The 24,781-nt window shown below is 38.1% G+C and overlaps 1 protein-coding gene across 1 annotated transcript in view; it reads right to left on the reverse strand.

Annotated features, from left to right (window-relative positions):
- Positions 1-19,675: 19,675 nt before the first annotated feature.
- c1ql4a (complement component 1, q subcomponent-like 4) overlaps positions 19,676-24,781 on the reverse strand; it is a 96,170-nt gene continuing 91,064 nt past the window's right edge. The window contains exon 2 of the mRNA XM_039749924.1: positions 19,676-19,882. Coding sequence (XP_039605858.1) covers positions 19,703-19,882 — 180 coding nt within the window. The 3' untranslated portion in view covers positions 19,676-19,702. The remainder of the gene's footprint in view (positions 19,883-24,781) is intronic.

Below are 24,781 nucleotides of genomic sequence, written 5' to 3' on the forward strand. Positions count from 1 at the left end.
AGTGGCAGGATGTGGTAAAACCAAACTGCTCTGATTGCTGGTAGGTCTGCAATTGATCACGGATCCTCTTGAGGACGTCTCTAGCAAGGACCTTAGCTGGCACCAAGAGCAGTGGTATCCACCTGTAGTTACCCCAATCCAGGTGATCACCTTTCCATTTCCAGTCAGTTGGGATGACACTCGTCTCCAAATGGAAACAACAGTACTGCTGCATATTTATATAATACCTAAGTTAAATATCATAAATTGTTTATATTATAAACTTACATCATAAACTAATTCTCACTTACATTAACAATTTTAAACTTCAAAATTATGAAAAGTACACAAGTACTGTTAACGATATTTAAATGACGGAAACCTTGTTTTTTTTGTTTGTTTACTTATTGTAATTGTGGTAAATTAGTCACTTTCTTGTTTTTTAACAAGTTTGAAAATGTATGAAAATCTAATTTTTGTTTGCTAAATATTTTGCAGCGGGGTGTGTGTCACATGTCACAGAGATTGGCTCATACCATTGCACTGCTGTTTGTACAGGCAATAGCTGAAACTGACTACGGAGGGTCTGTTTGCTGACAGGAGTGGCTGTTGGACGTCAAAAAAAGGAAAATACAGTATACGAAATATACAGACTGAAATGACCACTCTCAAGCTAAATTTGAAACAGTAAACTAATTCATATTTAAAGTAGCACAGTATGTTTCTCTGTTGCAGAAGTGTTGCCTAAACCAAAATACAGTATAAGGTAGTGTTATGCAAGTATGCATAAGGGACACTGAAGGGCTCGTGAATACCCCGCCACTCTGGGAGTTGGCACTGTGTACTAATTCTTCTTCTCTTCTACTCTTCTTTCCTCTGCAGACCTCAAGACTGACTGTTTTACCACCACTGACATCAGTTCTGGTGCCTGTCCACCTGGGCCCACCTCTTCCTACCGGACGTCCTCAAAGCCAGAAGATCTGCCATCTTAGCTCAGTTCACTTTGAGACCTCGTGCCTGAAAAGACTTCTACACATTTATTGTGGGTTTACTTGCCTTTTTTGGTCATCAGAGTGGTGTCCCAACTCTTTATTGTTGATGTCTGGCCTCTTACAGTGGGTTGGCACTTGTCAAAATGAATTTCTTAAGGAAATTGAATTTGATTCTTAATTAAGTTTAGTTTTTGGGAAGCTATTGATAAAACATTAATGTTAAAAGAATTTAAATTAAATGAACAGCATGTTTTCAATTAAGCAGTAGATAGAAGAGATGGTTCATAACAAGACACCAGTGCCACTATGAGCAGACATCAGAATAGATGTTTACTCCAAAAACAACACTAGCGTTAACTAAACAAGAGTACAAAGACACAACCTGACCATAAGCACATTAAATGGGTTGAACAACACTATAATCATGAAATATAAATAGCTTAAGCAAATATTATAAAAACTGGCCATGCTATCCATCTAAGATGGGTTGAAATCTAAGCAATCAACAAGGACCTCAGTGTTAACATTTGCAGGGCACCATCAATTTGAATGTATTTTGTGTTGGGTGTAGTAATAGAATCCATTGTATGTGTCATTCCAACAGTGGGTGCATCATTAACATTTGCAGTAATACAATGCATAATATTAACTTTTTATGTGCCACTTTTTATATGTCTCTGTTATATACCTTTTGGTATGGGATTTGTAAAAGCAGTGTTAAAGTTTTTGATGTGCTTTCTGATGGAATGACAAATGTTGCATTGATAGGTACATAGAAAATGAACGAACACACAGACACATTTCCGTTGATTAAAGTGGATGCTGTGCTTTATAATAATTACTTGCTTAACTTGAATGCCTGCTTGCTTATTGTTCATGTGGAGTTTGCATTCTCTCTCTACAGTCATGCTGGCCATGCTGAGAGCAGGTATGTATGTTTAAGCTCTGTGATGGACTAGTGTCACATACAAGGTTGGTTCAAGACTTGTATCCAGTGCTGCTGGACTAGACTCCTGCTTCTATGACCATGAACTGGACTAAGTGCCTCTGATGATGGAAATGATTAAATCTCTTAGGCACCAGATGGTGGTGGAGGAGATGAGAAAATTAAGTTTGGAGGAAAGGAGACAACAAAAGGATACGATCAAAGTGGAGCTTATGATATTATTTATCTGGACTTTCAGAAAGCATTTAATAAGGTGCCACATGAGAAGTTAGGCATCAAATTAAAAGAATGGGAGTTGGGAAGTGTTTATAGGTGGGTGCAGAATTGGCTCAGACACAGGAAGTAATGGGTGATGGTGCGAGGAACCTCATCAGAACTGGCCGATGTTAAGAGTGGTGTTCCACAGGGGTCAGTGCTAGGGCCGCTGCTATTTTTAATATATATAAATGATTTAGATAGGAATATAAGTAACAAGCTGGTTAAGTTTGCAGATGTTGCCAAGATAGGTGGACTAGCAGATAATTTTGAATCCGTCATATCATTAACAGAAGGACTTGGATAGCATACAGGCTCGGGCAGATTTGTGGCAGATGAAATTTTATGTCAGTAAATGTAAATTATTACACATAGGAAGTAAAAATGTTAGGTTTGAATACACAATGGGCGGTCGGAAAATTGAGAGTACACCTTATGAGAAGGATTTAGGAGTCATAGTGGACTCTAAGCTATCGACTTCCCAACAGTGTCCAGAAGCCATTAAGAAGGCTAACAGAATGTTAAGATATATAGTACGAGTCCAAGGAGGTTATGCTCAACCTTTATAATGCACTGGTGAGGCCTCATCTTGAGTACTGTGTACAGTGTTGGTCTCCAGTCTAAGTAAATAGGGGTCAAAAAACACCATTAGGTCTCCTTGACTACTCTCTTACCTTAAGCCAAGTCAGAATTTTCTTTTCTTTTTTGTAATTTTTTGTGTGTTTGGGTGAGGGGGTTGTTGTTATAATATTTCTGCATTTCTTGAGCTTCTGCAAAATCTAAATCCCCCTTTATACAAAAAATACTATCTATTGACTTATTTGTAATTTTTATAAAGTGCATTGGCTCTTAGGTGGGAGTGTGCTTTATAAAGACAAACAGAACTGAACTGAATGTTCAGGGGATGGGCAGTTTATCCATCACTTACAAACACAGAACTTCTAAAGACTCCTTTGCTCTCTTACATTTTCCATCCTCTTGACCTTGCACATAGGGAAACTTGACCATGGAAAACTGATTAACGTTTATTTTATAGAATGGCATTAACACCGTGGATCATGACTAAGTACTTTACAGTGCAAAGCAAACTGTTATAAAATACAATAATACAGTACAATGTATTTTTGTATAGCCCAAGATCACACAAGTAGTGCCACAATGGGCTTTAACAGGCCCTGTCTTCTGATAGCTCACCAGCCTTGATTCTCTAAGATGATAAGAAACCCTTGTATGGCAAAAAAAAAAAAATGGAAGAACCCTTGGGAAAGGCAATTCAGAGAGAAACCCTCTTCCAGGTAGTTGAGCATGCAGTGCATGTCAAAAAAGGGGGTAAATACAATACTATACACAGAACAGAATACAGTAATCCTGAATAAAATGCAATAGTACAATAGTAATATTACAAGCACAGAGCAAAATGCAAGAGTAGATGATATCACATAATATTATTCGGATTTGTTCAGTGTTCTGGAGACCTTGTCCATCGAGTTGCCTCCCCCCAATTGGCCATTCCACAGCTGAGTCAGTGCTGGGCCAGCCAATCTGATGAAAGGACCCCTCTGCTCAATGATTTGAGTGCCCCTGCATAAGAGATGACTTTTCCTTAGGCAAGCAAACAACTTGGCAGTAAGGCAGTGGCACCACTGCCACATTTGAGTACCAAGAAGAGAAACAGAATAGGTGAAGTTTAGTAACAAATTATAAATATACTAGCAAAATACCTGCGCTTCGCAGTGGAGAAGTAGTGTATTAAAGAAGTTATGAAAAAGAAAAGGAAACATTTTAAAAATAACGTAACATGATTGTCAATGTAATTGTTTTGTCACTGTTATGAGTGTTGCTGTTATCAAGGATTTGATTATCATTATTTCTTTCAATCAGGTTCGTATTTGGAGGATGTGTTATGTTCTAGTTATATTCCGTGTTTGTCAACTGTTGTAAAGATAACAGGTTTCATTCATCGAAGTGTTCACTACCCAAATCGGTACTCGTGAATCTAAGATGTTTGACAGGCATTCCCGGTATTAAGTTGTGGATTTGCCTGCAAATATTTAGCGGTAGTGTGTCTATGAACTTAATTTAAACTTAAGCTTTACACCTTGCTTTCCTATTGATATGTGTACAAAGGCTTGTTCAGATTCAGAGGGTTGTTCCTTTCTTACTGCATCAATAAACAGCTTGTCTTGCTCTTTATCTGAGACATCACACACTGCATGCACAGTCCTTTTCCAGTCCTGCAAAGTCAGTTCACGTGAGCCGCTCGGAGTACATGCATCAAAGCTTCTCAGCTGTGCTTGTGCTATCTCGTGCAATCTCGCAATGTCCACTGCTTTATTTAATTTTAGCTCAGACCCGGCACTTAAAAGTTTCTCTCGCACTTTTGCTGAGTTTGTGCCAAACACTATTCTATCCCTGACCATCTCATCTTCGTTTGCATAAGCACAGTCCTTCACCAGCAATTTTAACTCCGTTACAAAGTGATGAAAAGTCTCGTTTATACCCTGCGTCCTCTCATTAAACTTGTATCTTGTGATACAAGTGCTTTATTTTGCTTTGTTTATGAGCCAAAGCCTTAAGTGCTGTGCTTTCCTCACAATCATTTTCCAGAGTACATGCCATCAAGAATTTGTTTTGTTTTAGACTGAGGAATCAAACTGGCAGATTGGTGCCCCAACATTTATTTTATGTGCTCCTTATTTTGTATAATGACAGATGTATTTTCTATTTGCTTGTGTGATAGCAGTGGCCTTGCTGAGAGGAGTTCTCACATAAGTCAAAATTACATCAGACATGTGGCTGGAAAAGTTTACTGTGTTTTGCTCTTTTAAGAGGAAACTACACCCTCGGATTGAAAGGTTTTTGAGGAGGAACACCAGCATTGCTGGTCTTCTTTTTTTTTTTTTTTGTTTTCTGGTGATGCTCCACATCCCATTGCCTCTATTATAAAATGCCAGGAACAGAAGTTTATTTTTTTTTAATTCTTAGAAGACATTTAAGTTTAGAACACAACTTCACACTGCAAATGTATATATAGCATGACTGTGAAGACATAACTTGAAAAATACCGGACTTACCGTTTAAGTTGTACAGGTCATTAACAGCTTTTTGTGCTAAATCTGCATGCATTATTAAAGTAGTCTTTGTGTCTCAGTGTTTCAGTTTAAATAACTTCTAGTATGTTTTCTTGAAAAAAAAAACATGCGTATGTTACCAGTATATTCCTCCATCTTGCTGTGCCTGTTCTTACAGGGTTTCTGGATCCAGTGAACATGTTTTGATTCCATGTACTTCTTTGGTGGAGAAAGTGAAGGTCCAGTTTTTTTTGGTGCTTTCTTTTTAATCCATTCATTAAGTCTCGGTTTAATTCAGGTGAGTGCTTCAGGGACTGGCAACACAGGTTGCAATGCAGAAACCAAACCTGAACTGGGCAATAACCCACAAACATATGCCCATTCACTCATATTTTGCTTATTAACAGAATGAATTGATAACTTTCCAGATAATTTATGAGCATGTCATTTACTTCAGAGCTCCATGCCTTTGGTATACCAGACTTGTTAGCCTATCTATGAAGTCTTAATTTAAACTTTAGGTTTACACCATGCTTTGTTTCCACAGTAGCTGCACTTATCAAGATATGCTTGTATGCGTTTTCTGTTGTCAAAGTCATAATTCTTTTGGTTTTTGTGTAATCCGTTTTTGAACAGGTTTCATTCATCAAGTGATCACCACCCAAATCGGTACTCGTGAATCTAAGATGTTTAACAGGCATTCCCGTATTAAGTTGTGGATATGCCTGCGAATATTTTACATACTGCATGCACGGGTTTACCTTTCCCAGGTTTACAAAGTTCACGTGAGCCAGCTCGGAGTACATGCACTGAAGGTTCTCAGCTGTGCTTGTGCTATGTTGTGCGATCTTGCGATGTCCACAGCTTTATTTAATGTTAGCTAAGACCCGGCACTTAAAAGTTTCTCTTGCACTTTTGCTGAGTTTGTGCCAAACACTAGTCTATCCCTGACCATCTCATCTTCGTTTGCATAAGCACAGTCCTTCACCCACGAATATTTCGCGGCAGCGTGTCTATTGGATAGCTGCTGACAGACGGCCTTATATGGGCAGGCACTCAATTACGTGGGAGGTATGATGATGAGGACTAACTCGCCTCACACGGCGCATCGAGCTGCAGGCTATGGTCAGATATACAGTATGTACGTAAGTAGGTTCCAGTTATGACCGTTACGCGTAGAATTTCAAAATGAAACCTGCCTAACTTTTGTAAGTAAGATGTAAGGAATGAGCCTGCCAAATTTCAGCTGTCTAACCAAACGGGAAGTTGGAGAATTAGTGATGAGTCAGTCAGTGAGTCAGTCAGTGATTCAGTTAGTAAGTCAGTCAGTGAGGGCTTTGCCTTTTATTAGTATAGATTACTTATGCTTTAGTGCTAATGACTAACAACAGTGCTGCAGTCTGTACAGTTAATCAGCAGCTCTAGTCAGGATAAGCTAAACTGAAGTAGTGAGTCTTCAACCTGGACTTGAAAGCTGAGACTGAAGGGGCATCTCATGCAGTAGGTAGGCAGACCATTCCACAGTTTATTCGGCCCTGTAACTGAAAGCTTGACCTCCCACTGTTATTTTATTAATCCTTGGAATCATAAGCTGGCCCAAGATCTTGAGATCTTAATATGTGTTCTGGTTTTTAAGTAACGATAAGTTCAGAAAGTAAGCTGGACCTTGGCCATTTAAGGCCATTATATGTTAAAATAGGATTTTGAAATCTGCCTAAACTTTTTAATTGGACTCCTAGCCCAATTAAGTGAGCGGTTATATCCCAATTTCTGTGTTTTGGAGTCAATGGAGAAATAACAAAACTAAATTTGGTAAATTTTTATTAAAATGTGCTAAGCACTAATAAGGGGATAGGTTTTTTTTTTTTTTAATCTTTTAACAATTTTCAGCCTGCTTTTCATTCTGCTTTTCCAGGTGTTCTGATTGTTTAATTTATTATCTACTAATTAGTGGGTCTGGAGCTAAAGTTATTGCAGGTTTAAATCACTCAGAGTTGTTTACCTGGCAGTCAGTTCTGTTTGTTTTAATTATCATTATTAGGATACAATGAAGGGTGCAAACTGCACAAAAATAATAAAACAATAGGACAACAACAAAATAGAGGTAAGCGTTTAAAACAAAAGTACAAACATTTCTAAATGTTTTCTAAATGTAAATGTATTCTAAAGGCAAAATAAGAGAAAGGAAAAGTGACCATCTAAATAAATGAGCTCAATTATTATCACTAATGGCTGGAATAAAAACCTGCAGCCACAGTGGGTCCTCAGGATCGAGTTTTGGAACCACTGCTCTATTGTATAGTATGAGAAAATGTAATGTTTGTTTCTGGAACTGAGGGACTGGTGGAAAATGAGAAGAAAACAACACCTGTTGGAAAGATCTGACTTTCCAGATAAATGGAACCTCACTTCCAGAACTAGGAAGAAATGGCATTTACTGAAAGTTGTGTGGTGGGGTAAGACGATCATCATTAGAGGATCTCAGTTGTCAAACAGGATTAAATGTTACAAGTAGCATAGCCAAGAGCTTTATTTGAAAAAAACAAAACACTTTTATAAGTCAGTTACAGAGTCTTCACATCACTCTGTCACGTTTTAGCCAGGGTATCATCTGAGGCTGCGTGAGTGGGGAGCTCTATCACTGACTATGACATCTCCGACTTTCTCCAAAGTCCAGAGAAGACACCTGTTGAGGGTACTTGACTCGCCCCTTCCTGCCGGGCTGCAGATGATTCAGTCATGCCAGAAGAGGAGCCAATCTGGGAACATCAGAGTGACCCACAGAAATGGAGCTCCATGCAACCTGGAGACCTGAAGTGAAGAAGTGCTTTATTTTGCTTTGTTTATGAGCCAAAGCCTTAAGTGCTGTGCTTTCCTCACAATCATTTTCCAGAGTACATGCCATCAAGAATTTGTTTTGTTTTAGACTGAGGAATCAAACTGGCAGATTGGTGCCCCAACATTTATTTTATGTGCTCCTTATTTTGTATAATGACAGATGTATTTTCTATTTGCTTGTGTGATAGCAGTGGCCTTGCTGAGAGGAGTTCTCACATAAGTCAAAATTACATCAGACATGTGGCTGGAAAAGTTTACTGTGTTTTGCTCTTTTAAGAGGAAACTACACCCTCGGATTGAAAGGTTTTTGAGGAGGAACACCAGCATTGCTGGTCTTCTTTTTTTTTTTTTTTGTTTTCTGGTGATGCTCCACATCCCATTGCCTCTATTATAAAATGCCAGGAACAGAAGTTTATTTTTTTTTAATTCTTAGAAGACATTTAAGTTTAGAACACAACTTCACACTGCAAATGTATATATAGCATGACTGTGAAGACATAACTTGAAAAATACCGGACTTACCGTTTAAGTTGTACAGGTCATTAACATAAGAAATTATTTAGCTTTTTTGTGCTAAATCTGCATGCATTATTAAAGTAGTCTTTGTGTCTCAGTGTTTCAGTTTAAATAACTTCTAGTATGTTTTCTTGAAAAAAAAAAACATGCGTATGTTACCAGTATATTCCTCCATCTTGCTGTGCCTGTTCTTACAGGGTTTCTGGATCCAGTGAACATGTTTTGATTGATCCATGTACTTCTTTGGTGGAGAAAGTGAAGGTCCAGTTTTTTTTGGTGCTTTCTTTTTAATCCATTCATTAAGTCTCGGTTTAATTCAGGTGAGTGCTTCAGGGACTGGCAACACAGGTTGCAATGCAGAAACCAAACCTGAACTGGGCAATAACCCACAAACATATGCCCATTCACTCATATTTTGCTTATTAACAGAATGAATTGATAACTTTCCAGATAATTTATGAGCATGTCATTTACTTCAGAGCTCCATGCCTTTGGTATACCAGACTTGTTAGCGGTTCAGTATGGAAGTCTTACATGGTAACAGCTTTAATTTTCAAACAGGACTGAAATTTGTTTTGTACAGTTACATTTGGGGGTTTTCAAGATCTGAAAGCAGTTCTGAGTTATTCATGGTTTTCTGTTGTCAAAGTCATAATGAACCTTGGTTTTTAAGGGTGGCATTTGCCCAATTCGTTTCCTTGATGTTCATTATTCATATTGTTACTACTAAAGTGGAAAAGGGAGATGTATGTATGGCAGGCACAGTGAAGGGTCAGCTGTGTTCAGAGTGCCAGGTGGTATCTGTTGGGTTAGTTTCCATTGCACTGAAATGCTGTCCATAAAGGTGTAAACTCACACTGGCAGAGATCATTCATTGCAAACAACAGGGAAACTTCCATTGCAATTATGCCAGAGAAACAGAAAGCATTATTTTGTGGTAAAATAAATGGACTGGAAGTATATCTTATGGAAATAATGCAATTCAACCTTGATACAAATCCCAAGGATTTAGAAAGTTTAATTTACAGTATGCCCCTTCATAATAGTAGTCAAATGCACATAATATAGGTCACATAAACACACCTAATCTTCTTATATGGATAATGAAAATTCCACTTGAATACAGTTCTACTTGCACACTTCTCTTTCAGATGAAAGTGATGTTGAAGTCATAGTAGTCTCACTGAAGCCAGACATATAATTTATATGGTATGTCTGGAGAAAACCATGAGTGGATTTTGCTTCAAACTGAGTGGAAACAAGTAGACGGCTCACTGAGTGTCACATTTCTAAACCAATCCAACTCCGCACTCAAAATAGGGCTGCTGATAATGAAATGGAAAGATCATAGTTGCTCTTGTTAATCTGGTCTGACAGACATAAGCTTCTGGTTATGATGAACTGTCCACAGTTCAAAAGTCTCCAAAAAAACCTCTAATAGACATGTAAATCTGTGTTGTGTGTGCAGAGAGCACATTGCATGTTTTAAAAATAAACATCTGTTTCAAGAGAAAACCATTCTGTAGCATCAGATTATACATTGACATTTGATGGCATCGATGGACGAATGGTAAATGTGAATAATATGTCATCAAAGGTGCTGTGTGTGCCCTCTCTTGTGCAGTGTTATGATGATAGTGTAGGAGTCAATATAAGCTGGAAAGAATTGGCATCTATATTCATGAAAATATGACCAGTCAAATATGCATTTGAAGTAAATGGTGTGTCACACTCCATCAAAAGGACTGCCGTTAAGAGAGCTGATAATGAAGAGCCAGAATGCAGATGCAGAATTCAGTACTCAAAACATCGGAATCAACAAATCTGCCATCACCTCAAGTAGACACAGATATGAGGCTTCATAACATCCACCTCTGACTGCACATTTAAATGAATAAATAAAGAAATTTAACATTACTGTATAATTGGAAATGCAAACATGCTAAGACAAAATAGCTTCAGTGTTTTAACACGTTGTATAACCAAAGATCACAATGCTTAACTAAACTCTATTTACAGTGCCATGTCATACAGTGATGCACTAGTTAAAATCACAGAAAGACATCATAGTTCACAGAGGCACTTCTCAAACATGTGGAGTCCAAATATCTGAGGTAATCAAAGTACGTGTGTGTCTGTGTCTGTCTGTCTGTCTCCACTGTCGCAGCACTCATTACAACATGCAAATTAATTATTAAGCTTCAGTTACCTTGTGCTACTGAACTCCTGATTGGATAACAGCAATTTTAGCTTTTTATTTTCTCTCAGTGTCAAGTCTTTTGTTCAGTTTCGTTTGCACTCTCCCTTAAACCCCAACGGCTGTTCAAAATGAATGGACTGGAGGAATGAGGACGGGTGATTTAGGAATAAGCCATATGGGTGTAGACTTTGCAGAAGAGGATTTTGCCACTATTAACTGTACACTTTTTAACGGGATGTCCCCAGACATTTATTCCCATTTGAGAATCATGTCTGACCCTGCGAGACTAGAGTCAGGGCTTTTATTTAGTACCGTGAATTTCAATCTTTGTTTTGAAGTGCCCACCATTTATCCTTTTACTTCTGGTCCAGAAATGTATGAAAAATTAACAATGTAGGCATAGCATGATGTACAATTTCCTACTTTACAAAGTACAACTTTCAACACTTTGATTTGATGTATACTCAGGATGTGTCAGTGAAAGAGGAGACGCTTGACATGGCAAGACTTTATCAGATCCTCATCTGCTGGAGCCACACTACCCTACAGCAGCAACCATTTGGAGACTGCATGGAATGATTGATTTCAGTATTTTGCTTTGTTTTATTTTGCTTAATTTCATTTTAACATTGTACTATTAAATGGGGATCTTCATGAGACCCCTGTTCTTTACCATGTTTTGCCTCATTTCTTTTCACAGTTTGTAAGTATGTACACATGTATTAATTGGCTTATTTAACAATCAAACTATGGCCCAACATCTGATCTCCTAAATTGTCTACCCTGCTATTAGGATAATGCAGAGTAAGGTCTAAAGCAGCCACCATCAGACACATCATTCGAAATTCCTGTGGACATTTTCTGTTTCACTGTTTCTAGCTTTACTCATTGTTATGTATCTTGCCTTTGCTAATTATGAATGTTAATAACCAAATTTACATAAAGAAATGGTGTGTGCTCTACCTTGTGGGAAAAAGGAAGTGTTGGTATCTCATATCCGAAATTGAGAAAAGAGCACGTTGAATTAACCGGTGTCCCTGTAGTTATTATTTGTTGGAGTTGAAAGGAACACAATACTTGTGTTCACTTGTACTTACTGTATGGTCTCTCATTCTCTGTTGTTCTCAGACTGCACGTTCTCAGACTTGTAATTTCTCTAGCCACTTACCAGTGTCTAACTCTCTTTTAAAACTACCTTGATATCTGCCCAGAGAGCCTATTCCTTTCCAAGTCAGCCTATTAATTCCTTGTTACTTCCTTGCTGGTGATTCACACCACTTCTGCTACAACACTGCTCTTGGTCTGCCTGCAGTTACAGCATGTGGGAGATTGATGGGTTCACTGGCTGAAATGCAGGACTTGGAAAAGCAAATCAAGCAGCTACAATGAATTTGGGTTTCACTATTTCATATAAACATTTGTAGTAAATAAGTTTAGAAACTGTATGAGAAATGTTTTGTTGGCTACAAGTGGTTCTCTATCTAAAACCCTTTGAAACCCACTGCATTTACTGGGATTCTTTTTGCCTCCCATCTTATGGATTGGACATACACTTTCCATTCATCAGGCACTGACAGATTACCAGGAAATATCTCTGAACTGGGTGCCTGTCCATAAGAAGATATGTTTGCATATTGTCATGCATGTGCGCCACAGGATCTCCTTACATGTTCAGCTAAAGTAAGTAGTACCAACCAGGAACAAAAGGAGGTGCTGCCACTAACAGTCTGGTCTCATTTTTCCCCTCACAGCCTGCAGAAACCGCATCTTGAGGGCACCAAAGCTAAAGAAGCCCCACACAATATAAAAGGAGAACGCTTCTGGAAAGTGGTGTCTCATTTCTATATTGACCCAGCTTCTGTGATAACCCAAGCCAGAAATGTTCTTGTGGCGTTCCAGAGAGAGGTCTACCTTTTTGATAAGTGGCACATTGAACTGCATAATTTTCATTTATGTTCTTTTTTTGTCAAGTTAAACAGGTTTTTTGGACCAGTTGGTATCCAAAACATTCTGCAACATATATGAAGTTTAAAGTGTCTGTCACTGAATTTTACTGTTCCATATCATTTAGCTGTTTCTCATTTCTTGGTTGGATTTTTTCACATTTTTTGAATGAGAGACCAATCTATTGATTTTCAGGTTTCTCCTGAATTGTCACAACCTCTTTAGCTTCAGATTTTCTGTATCTTCTGTTTTCATCTAAACCTACCTGCTATCAGTTTGTGGATACATGTATTTCCTTTATAGTTTGCACCACTGTCATCTAGTCTTTGTCCTAATTGCAGTCCTACATCTTTTGTACTTGTCCACCCTTCCATCCAGGTACTGAGCTGCTTAACCCAATTTTTTGGATTGTAGGGATGATGAGATTATCTGGAAAGCACTGGGTGCAATGCAGTGACCAACCCTGGGTGAGACCCCAGTTTACAATGCGTTTCAATTGATTATTTTCAACTCAGAAATACATGAGATGTTTGACAAGCCACCACTCACTCCATGATGCTGATTTGGTTAGCTAATAGCTAAACTGTCTTAATATCTCATAGAGGAGTTTTTTTTTAAACTATGTTTAATGTTACTCCATATGTGTTTTCATTTATTATGATTTTGTAAACTGCCTGGCTAGAGATGTCCACCAAATAAATAATAAAAACAGGTGATCCCTATATATTTCTTGGTTTACCATTCATTGAAGAAAGCAATATGGAAATGGTTTATATGGTGAATTTGATGTTATTCCGATTTCTGTTGTTACTAAGAATCACATGAAAGTTCTTGTCCCAGGACAGTCAGTTTCCTTCATCCAATCAGATTTAAAATTAGCCTCTAACATCGTGAAGCATGAACTGCATGACAAGGCAAGCAAAATCGCATTGAAAGAAAAAAGTCTTCTTTCATTATTCATGACACTTGCAAAATCATCTGAGCTTGGAGGAAAAAATCAATCACCTTTAAATTTCCTAAATTAAGTGTAATTTTAAGTTGTTAATAAATAATGTGAAGTTATATGTCTTCAGTCCTTGCTTTACGACGTCAGAGACTAGCTTTATAGCTGATTGCTTGAAGGTGAATGTCCGTCCAGCCACCTGGATGCAATTCTAGGACTAACAAAACTCGATGATAGCAGATCCATCATTGTCATGACTCTTTCAGTCAGCTTCAATTTATGACTTTCAAATGAGCTCTGCTCACCATTTCATCTTATTTACGATAACACAAAGGGATTACTCCCAGAAATCTGTTGGTTTTCTTTGGTGCTGGACAATGAGGTCACGTAGATGGTCAAATAAATTATTACACCACATGGACGTTCCTTGCTTTTGGCTGTACTTCTATTCATGACTTAACTTCCTTATAAGGACACTGAAAAAAAAGAATAAATCTCAGGGCAGAATGTAGAAACATAGGCATGATTAGCATAAAGAGTTGTTAGAATATAATGAGAAACAACAAGAAGAAATCAAAGAGAAGGAAGATACTGATTAATGTTTGGCTTAATTATCAGGCATAACCCATCCTAATCAAGTCAATATTCATAATAGTAAACATTTGAAATTCCTAGAAAAGGCAGTGTAATAATAATCATTCATTGATAGGTATATTTAATAAATGGCATTTATTATTGATACTGATTTATTAATTTTCACACACTCACACACATTTGCATGGGTAGCAGGAGGACAAATCAGACACATCCATCTAGACTGTGTTTAATAAATCTTACTGTATTATCATAGACATAGGTATGATACAGGATCTTGCACATCGTGCCAGAATGACATATCGATGTTTATTTACTACATGATAACACTGTAATACCATGGGATGAGTGATAAGATTTCAGCATTTGTCTTACATCTGTTTATGGATACAAGAATATCCTCAGCCTGGATGAAAGCCATGATGTATTCATACACTCTGCACAACCTTTTCTAGTCTGCACAGGGAGGAAGGACATACAGTATCCGTTTGCTAAGGATTAATTATAGTGTAGAATGGCCAGTGCTGGACAACAGGCTTCTGTTTATTAGGTATAATTTCAAGGTATCTGAGATTCCTAAATTTTGTTATTCTGTGCCCGGACAGGTAACTCAGTTATTCTTACAGAAGACAGGGCCTTAGTGTGCTCAAGATGCTGCATTGGTTAGTAAGTTAGTTGGCTGTAGCTTAGTTCCGATTTTATGGGTGCTGCTGTGGTGTGTGTATCATAGGTAACGGTCAAGAGAGTCTGTTATTACTTTTGTATAACTGTAGCTACATGAATGCCTAGTGTTCAGGACAGAAACCTAATTAACAGTTGTAACATTGCCAGTACAACCTTTCACATTCCAGGAAAGTGAGGAGTTGCATGATTAGGACAGGAAGTTTGGAACTATCTCAAAAATAACCGCACCTTTCAAGCTTAAAGCAGTTTACTCTCCTGTGGAGACAGCTGGTGGTTCACACTATACAGCCAACAAACTGTAGAACTAAAATCAAAAAGCAATACATACAGAAAATACACTTAGAGATCAGTAAAACTCTCTCCACACTGTGCTGAGATGGCAACCAACACACACCATACAGTGCAGAGTTTAGTTTCAGCAAACTTCATGCAGTGTAGAGAGTGATAGAACAAACTACATAAATTGTGGGAGGTGAGGCTGAAGAAATTCTCTACAGCATATAACTTACAGCTGACATCCATGAAAATCCATGAGCATTTAATAAATCCTACACCTTGGAAAACCGAGACACCCATTAAACTCCACCCATTGGTGAGCTGTGATTCAACATATTGCATGCAGTATAGAGATGAGATTCAGCACATTACTAACCATGAAGTGCTAAGATGGACATCATTCCACATCGTGTAGGGCTGAAATTTAGCAAACTCTACACAACACAAAAGCATAAATCCTCCACATTTCTTGTAATATGGAAACAAACTCTGACAAACTGCTCACATCGTAGACATCTGCAATTCAGCAAACTTAATGTGGGGATCAACAAACTATACACATCATGGGTAGGTGAGATCTAATAATGTCCATACATCATGACAAGCTGAGATTTATATAATCTTAGCTTGAGGTTCGACAAACTCAACGTATCATACGCATCATAGCCAAATGAGGTCCTAAATTTCCTTATAATGTGTAGTTGGAGTCCAACATACTCTAAACACTATGGAGAGCAGTGACCTACCAAATTCCATACAGTGTGGACTTTAGGATCAACAAACTGTACACATCATGGAGTGTTAATATCCCACACTCCATTTAATGTGAAGATTAGTACCAACAAACTCAATTAACTAAGTAAAACAGAGATTAATATTGATGAGAAATGATATAGCTTTGAATGTGGTTTAAAAAAAACTGACATGTTTGATCTGAGAGCTCACAACTGATTCCTGCAAAGTTCAAAGATGAGATTGAACACACTCCATACAAAGGAGGTTTGGTTGAGAATTCCTACATTTCTGAAAGGTGAATATCCATTAAACTCAATATAGTTTGAAGTTAATAATCACCAGATTTTATTCAGTGTTTAATTGACTAAATGTGACCACAGACAGACATAATAAGATCTTCATTAAGCCAACATACATCACAGGAGGTGGGGAGAGGATGCTGATACATTCCTTACACTAAAGTGACCTTGGAAACCTTGTTCTTGTCAAGAACCATCCAACTGTGTACATTTGTGACTGGAGATCAAACAGAATTCCTGCCGTTGACAGCAGTTGTTTGGCGGCTTGCAGCTACATCTGTATCCATGTTAAAGCTCCCTTGTTATCTCCAGTGCTGTGTGCTCTCCTAACCTGGCCTTTTCAGCCCTCCAACAAAGTCCTAAATCTAACAGGAAATGTGTGATGCTAAAGCACCTTTACATGTAACTGGTGGCTCCGACTGCCTTTTGGCATTTTATTATACATAAAAGAATATTTTTATTTTTAACAAATAGTTTTGTTGGGGACAAATTGAATTGTTTTCAGTGTATTCTCTCAAATCCACATTATGGCGTAACACGCAAAGGTAGGCTAACACTGCACTCCACACACAGGGAGCCCAGAGTGTACCATATGTGTGATTAATAATAATCACAAAGATATGTCAGTTTGTTTTGTAGTGGGATTTATGTTAATATAAGTCTATGTTATAGGGAATTGCAACATTAATAGTCAGTTTCCAATAGTTGACCTCAACAATTTACTTAACTTTATAAAAATGTGTAAAATTTCACAGTATGACTCTTAACGAATGAAAGCCTCATACGACAGTCAGGATATACAGTACATTGTACTGAAGTTATCTAAGCTTTGCAACCACTTCTGTAATGATTCAATCTTGAGTCATCCCTATTGATGCGATCTTTGAGTTATCCTTAATGATGCCCTTACATTTTGTACTTAGCAGTTCAATTACAATCCACTCTCTCATACTGAGCCTTTAAAGGTATAAGCCTTAACTAATGTGGTGTAGTTTCATTCCAACTGTCTTTACGGAACCTTCAGAAAGCATTGTCTGTGAGTAGCCTGTAAGACATTCAAGTAAAGTATGTTCATTTTGCTTCAGCTCTTGCCTTTTTCGTTTGTCAATTTGTTTAGCTCTCTGTCGAGCTTTGCAAGCTATGAAATACCAGGGGCAGAATAATTGTTGATAAAAGCATTCACTTGTTTGAAGTCAGCTTAATTGTTATGTCATATCTAAATAGTGGATTAAATAACTATGATCTATTAAACCCCTAATACCTATGTTCATGTATAATCCAAATAATTCAGCATGCGGTAGTGAATATATTCTACCACCTCTGCTTCATCATTTAAAACCCTCTATTTTGATTCCACTCCTTGTCACCCATGTACATAAGTATATCTCCTAGTTTAAGTCAGAACTTACAGATAAATAACAATGTATATCTGGTACTGGGGATTAATTTAGACACAAAGGCATTCTTGCAAGCATCTGTTTTTGGCCCCTTCATTATTATTCTTTACATTCTCCACTTAAAATCAAAATCTGTCATCATGGCCTCAGTTACCACTGTTACGATGGCAGTTATCTATACCTCAGGAAAAAAGCCATTAACCCATTAACTCTCGTCTACCCTTCTTTTTTGGTCATCTTTCTCAAAATGCATTAAAATAAGACCTTCTATTCATTAACCCATAGTTTCTCTTAAACCAAACTGTGCAGTAACTCAGAGCAATGACATTGCCAAGGATCTGCCTATCATCAAATCCACAACCTTGGTGTTGTTTTACGTGACCAGTACTCTTATAATCTTTGGCCAAGCACCCTGCCCAGCGCTGTCTCCCGCCTTGTGCACAGTCCTGTCTGGCATAGATTCTGCCATCTACTTGTGAGCTGGATTAAACAAGCTTGAAAATGTTTCAGACAGCACAGGAGTCCTGCTATTTTACAGATCCAGTGCCCTGCATTTGAAGCCAGCGATGTCTTTGTGCAGTTTTGTGTGTTTTTCCTTTGGCTGCAAGGGTTTTCTCCTGGTCACTCCAACATAGTCATAGACATGCAGGTTAGGCTGATGGCTGATTCCAAATTGGTCCTGTGAGTGTAGGTCTGGGTGTGCGTGACTGGATCTTATAATGGCCAAGCACCCTGCCCAGGGCTGCTTCCTGCCTTGTTCCCAGTCCTGTTGGCATAGATTCTGCCATCTACATTTGTGAGCTGGATTAAACAAGTTTGGAAATGTTTTCTAATTAAGATGTATTTATAAATACTGTATAACTATTCATTCACTCATTTCCCAAATGTATTAATAATATAGGGTTGTAGTGAGGTGCTGCTTTGGATGGGGCACTAGTATGTTGCAGGGTGCAACATAAAAAAGGCCAAAGGGTAATACTATAAACATAAAAAATAAGCATGCCAACATGTTAAAGTTGTAATTACAAAATGTAATTCTAGGTTTAACACAATTTATAAATACTATACACATAAAAAATATATGATGGAAAGTTGTACTCAATCAGCAAGTCTAAACAGCTCCAGTGTGAGCTCTTTAATAAGGTAACATTGTCAAGCCTGCTTAATCCAAATCAAGGTTGCAGCGGCCCAGATCCTGTCCCAGCAGCACAAAGGACAAGGCAGGAATCTATTCATGGGGTAAATGACTATATACTGTATATTACTATATATTTGATTTAGCTACTTTGTATCTATTTAGAAAAAGAAAAAGGACACACTGATTCAGCCTGCTTGAATATCCAGGACCAAGCTTAACCAACAAACAAACTTTCAGTGCCTTCCTAACAAGTTAGCACCAGAATCACAGCCTATGAATAGATGAACATTTTATAAATGAAACAGCAGTGCCAGAGTAATACACAAAATGAATTATAATGATAGTTCTCAACATGGAAGTTCTGTGCTGGTAATGGTGCAAAATGTGTAGATCTGGTATTTTGCATTGGGAAATTACTTTATACAGCAGTCTAAAACTAGGATGTATAGCGCCTCATCTTGTTCAGCGTTCTTATCCCTTTAGGAGAGGGCCTCGCTGAACTTCTCTCTTACTGTTCACCTTAAGGGTCAGCAGTATGAATGAGAAGCCATGTCACATGCTCTCTACACCTTTTCGTACTGGACACTGCCTCTCATTCCTCTCATTGAACTGAGTTTGACAATTTCTTGCTTACTGCACTTTTCCTCAAAGTTCAAACTATGATTGTCCTCCTCCCCAAATGCAGTAACTCAGAAAACCCAAGAATGATGAAATGTAAGGTTTTGTGAGCATACTTAGATGAGACCCTTAACAGCTTGATTTTCTTTTTCATCTCTGATAGGGCCGATTAAGGCTGAAATCAATAAATTCCCTTTTCCCCTTCCCCACATCTCCTCTTCCCCACCCCACCCCCTCTGTCCATATATTGTCCTGTAGTATCCAACTGAGTTCATCCTCAGTCTGGGTAGATGAGGAAGCCAGAGAAGGTGCTGTACTTGTTGTTGCTACCACCATGAACTTTGCCTCCATCCAGCTGGACACAGACTTCATCCCCAACATCTAAATGGAGGATAACACTGTTACTAGCATAGTCGTAGTTCTGATCAGCATCTTGAGCGATAGCACTGGCCCGCACCTGCCAAAAAGAAAGCAAAGAACAAAATGAATCTCTGCCTTTCATAGTAATCATGATGACAAAGTGCTTCAGTAAGACAATTGTCACTACACTTCAGAAAGTATTCCTGCTTTGTTGATGAGCTGCATAAGACCACTGATTCATTTGCCACTTCATTGTCACATCATTGCAGGAAAACAAGTAGGATACACATGTTAATGAAAAGTAAAGCAGGGAGGTATTCATTATTTTTTTTTAAATCTGAATGCATGTGCTTTATACTTTTACCTTTTCAATCTGTTAGTTAGTGGTGCATTACAAAATTGGGAAGGTTAGCTAACTTACCTGTATTAATTTTATTGTTGCTTTAATTTTACACTGTAGAATTTCAGATTGCCACACCTTATCTTTTGTAATGTTTTGATCTTTTCCTAAAGTTTCCTCTAGTTCTTTAGTGAATAAAAACAAAAGGGAAAAGGCCTTTTGATGACAGTATAGCTCTTTTTTAGGTATTACTGTATATCATAAGCACCTACTGTCTGTCAGTTTGCATAAAACAACTCGCCTCCCAGTGGACTGATTTTTTTCAAATTTGGCAAACTTATTCTTCAAATAAACTTGTTGGGATGTTTAATTTTCATTGAGCTATATAAAGTTTTAAATTTTTAAATTTCAAAAAGTATTTGTGAATTTGCAAACTCATTTATCCTAAAACAGAGAAACATTTTGTGTGACTTCAAATGCAGATTTGTTTACTGTTTCAAATATGACTTCAGAAAGGTCAGTTTAACCGGTATATTTGGTACATTTTCATCGTTTACAATTCCAATTGACAACTTCTGACTGGACAATAGATCCCAGGTCACTTATTCTGTTGTTTGAAGAAAAAAAATTGACACATTTAGCATCAAACATTGAATTCAAGAGGACAGGAATTATGAAAGCTGGAGACATCGCTCTGTGAGAATAGAGAGAACAAATACGTGCTCAGGCATCTAGATTACACTAAAAACAACCTCATAATTGCATTTTCTGCACATTCAGACGCTTTCATTTGTTGGCAGTGTTCACAACCTGCTCTTCATTATGGCCTGAAACAGCCAACCATTTTACCTTGAGACTTCAAAATTTAAACTCTCCACTGGATAATTGTTTCAAAAATGTTATGTTTATGAAACTCACAAACCTTCACAACCAACAACTATCAACAGTGCATAGCGGTGCAGACATAACCTTAGATCTCTATCACAGTTCAATAAGGGTGTTTATATTTGTTGAGAAAAATCCCCATTGCTCTCCCTTTTGTACATAATGTGAAAAGCGCTTACTGCAATGACCCTGTATATGCTTGCATGAAGCAACTCACAGTCCCCACAGCTCACAGTGAACCAGTCAGACATGCGGTTCAATCCCACCTGCCGGAAATGACCACCTATCTGCTGCAGCTGGGTGTTACATGGGCATCTGCTTAGCCTGGTCCAGCCACTCAGGTCCTCAATAATGAACCAGATCACCTTCGGGGAATCATACCACATGGTCGTAGTGCCATAACTGACACTCCCTCACAATGCAGGTAATGTGCCTCATTTGGGACTCCGTAGTCAGCCGCTCATTCGACACAAAGTTAAACCAATGTACCCAAGGATTCTCCAAAGAGACATAGTACTGAAGGAGTCCAATCTCAGGTCAGTTAGGCAGAATAATTCAATTTTCATTGATGCATCTTAAATACACTATGCTATACAAGTTTTTATAATGAAACAAATCTCCTATTGAAAAGTATTGATGAATTTCATTGGTGCCTTAAGTTACTCACATGACTCATGGCACCAGTTAAGGAATTAAGCAATTCAAAAATGAGTTAATCGAATCAGTGTATTTACCTTGCCCCAAAAAACATTTTTTTCAAATGTGCTCCAATATATCTACAGTGGTGTGAAAAACTATTTGCCCCCTTCCTGATTTCTTATTCTTTTGCATGTTTGTCACACAAAATGTTTCTGATCATCAAACACATTTAACCATTAGTCAAATATAACACAAGTAAACACAAAATGCAGTTTTTAAATGATGGTTTTTATTATTTAGGAGAAAAAATCCAAACCTACATGGCCCTGTGTGAAAAAGTAATTGCCCCCTGAACCTAATAACTGGTTGGGCCACCCTTAGCAGCAATAACTGCAATCAAGTGTTTGCGATAACTTGCAATGAGTCTTTTACAGCTCTCTGGAGAAATTTTGTCCCACTCATCTTTACAGAATTGTTGAAATTCAGCTTTATTTGAGGGTTTTCTAGCATGAACCACCTTTTTAAGGTCATGCCATAGCATCTCAATTGGATTCAGGTCAGGACTTTGACTAGGCCACTCCAAAGTCTTCATTTTGTTTTTCTTCAGCCATTCAGAGGTGGATTTGCTGGTGTGTTTTGGGTCATTGTCCTGTTGCAGCACCCAAGATCGCTTCAGCTTGAGTTGACGAACAGATGGCCGGACATTCTCCTTCAGGATTTTTCGGTAGACAGTAGAATTCATGGTTCCATCTATCACAGCAAGCCTTCCAGGTCCTGAAGCAGCAAAACAACCCCAGACCATCACACTACCACCACCATATTTTACTGTTGGTATGATGTTCTTTTTCTGAAATGCTGTGTTCCTTTTACGCCAGATGTAACGGGACATTTGCCTTCCAAAAGTTCAACTTTTGTCTCATCAGTCCACAAGGTATTCTCCCAAAAGTCTTGGCAATCATTGAGATGTTTCTTAGCAAAATTGAGACGAGCCCTAATGTTCTTTTGCTTAACAGTGGTTTGTGTCTTGGAAATCTGCCATGCAGGCCGTTTTGCCCAGTCTCTTTCTTATGGTGGAGTCGTGAACACTGACCTTAATTGAGGCAAGTGAGGCCTGCAGTTCTTTAGACGTTGTCCTGGGGTCTTTTGTGACCTCTCTGATGAGTCGTCTCTGCGCTCTTGGGGTAATTTTGGTCGGCCGGCCACTCCTGGGAAGGTTCACCACTGTTCCATGTTTTTGCCATTTGTGGATAATGGCTCTCACTGTGGTTCGCTGGAGTCCCAAAGCTTTAGAAATGGCTTTATAACCTTTACCAGACTGATAGATCTCAATTACTTCTGTTCTCATTTGTTCCTGAATTTCTTTGGATCTTGGCATGATGTCTAGCTTTTGAGGTGCTTTTGGTCTACTTCTCTGTGTCAGGCAGCTCCTATTTAAGTGATTTCTTGATTGAAACAGGTGTGGCAGTAATCAGGCCTGGGGGTGGCTACGGAAATTGAACTCAGGTGTGATACACCACAGTTAGGTTATTTTTTTAACAAGGGGGCAATTACTTTTTCACACAGGGCCATGTAGGTTTGGATTTTTTTTCTCCCTAAATAATAAAAACCATCATTTAAAAACTGCATTTTGTGTTTGTGTTGACTAATGGTTAAATGTGTTTGATGATCAGAAACATTTTGTGTGACAAACATGCAAAAGAATAAGAAATCAGGAAGGGGGCAAATAGTTTTTCACACCACTGTATCTATTAGGTTCTGAAATATGAGTTGGAGAATACTTATTATATTTTCATGACACAGAAACAAGAGCTCAAATTTGTTGTGTAAACGGTATTCTTACTCATTCTGCCAAAATAAAAAGTTTAGTAAATAGCAGGTGGGGTATCACCAGATACAGAATTCACACTTGAACAATCTTGGCTTATTTTACTATGCAATAATGTGACAACTAACCACAAACAGGATTGCAACCCATAAAGCACTGCTTTAAAGAATAGGTTTGCATTTTTCAAATCAATTATTTCTTCCAAATTATGGTATATATACTGTATGTGTAATATGCTGTATGTATCATCTGCCACATGAAGCTGCATTCTAAAGAGAAGCATATTTTAAACATTTAAAGGGGGCTTTGCACTCTGCTCACTTCACTCACCAACCCCTTTCCCCAATGCCAGCACTACAAATCGTTGTGAAAAGGGGGGCTGAACACACCCCAAGGAGACGCGGCCGCTCCTCCGAAACCCATCTTAAACAGTGATACAATAGAAAACAAATACATTTTTTTTTACCTCCTCTTTGCTTGATCAGCTGCCGGCTTGTTGCCGCTGCCATGCCGCGTGATCTGCATTTCGTGCGGCACTTCGAATGCTTAAAAGCCTGCACAGCAGCTGTCCTTTTGTCTCACTGCCTTGTCTCTCTTCTCCACCAGACATCCTCAAACACTATTCGATCTCTTTTTGCTGTTCCATTATTTCACTGAGTAATATTTTCCGTTTGTTTGCACTAATGCAATGTTTACTCTCATTTTTGTGGGACTTTCAAATTTTCCTACTTCCGTTATCTCTTCCCTGCTCTGCATGTGTATTATGGGACTTGCTTCCAAAGGTTGTAAGTATGACGTGACTTGACAGTCTCGCGGGACGTGAAAGTGTCTTTCTGTCTCTTTTCAAAAGATCACGTCTTGTCAGAGGAAAAAAGTCTTGTATCGTTGCAAGTTTTTTTTATGATAGAGAGATATTATTAAAATCCATCCATCCATCCATTATCCAATCCGCTATATCCTAACTACAAGGTCACGGGGGTCTGCTAGAGCCAATCCCAGCCAACATAAGGCGCAAGGGAGGAAACAAATCCCAGGCAGGGTGCCAACCTACCACAGTATTATTAAAATTAATACTATTAAAATTAAAAACACCTATTTTGGGATATTTTACATAAATTCTTTTTCTAGCTTTTGATCTATTTTTGTTTGCAAAAAATGCCTTATTCGCATATATTTAGCGAATTTACATTTTGCAATTTAAGTATTGTGAAAATACTGCAAAGAGTTTTAGGGATCTTTCTGCATTTACATATTGTCAGGGAAGCATAAAGACTCTACATAACAGTGGCAAAGATTAATGTGCTTAT

The sequence above is a fragment of the Polypterus senegalus genome, chromosome 3 (assembly GCF_016835505.1).
Source record: "Polypterus senegalus isolate Bchr_013 chromosome 3, ASM1683550v1, whole genome shotgun sequence".
NCBI classification, from domain to species: Eukaryota; Metazoa; Chordata; class Cladistia; order Polypteriformes; family Polypteridae; genus Polypterus; species Polypterus senegalus.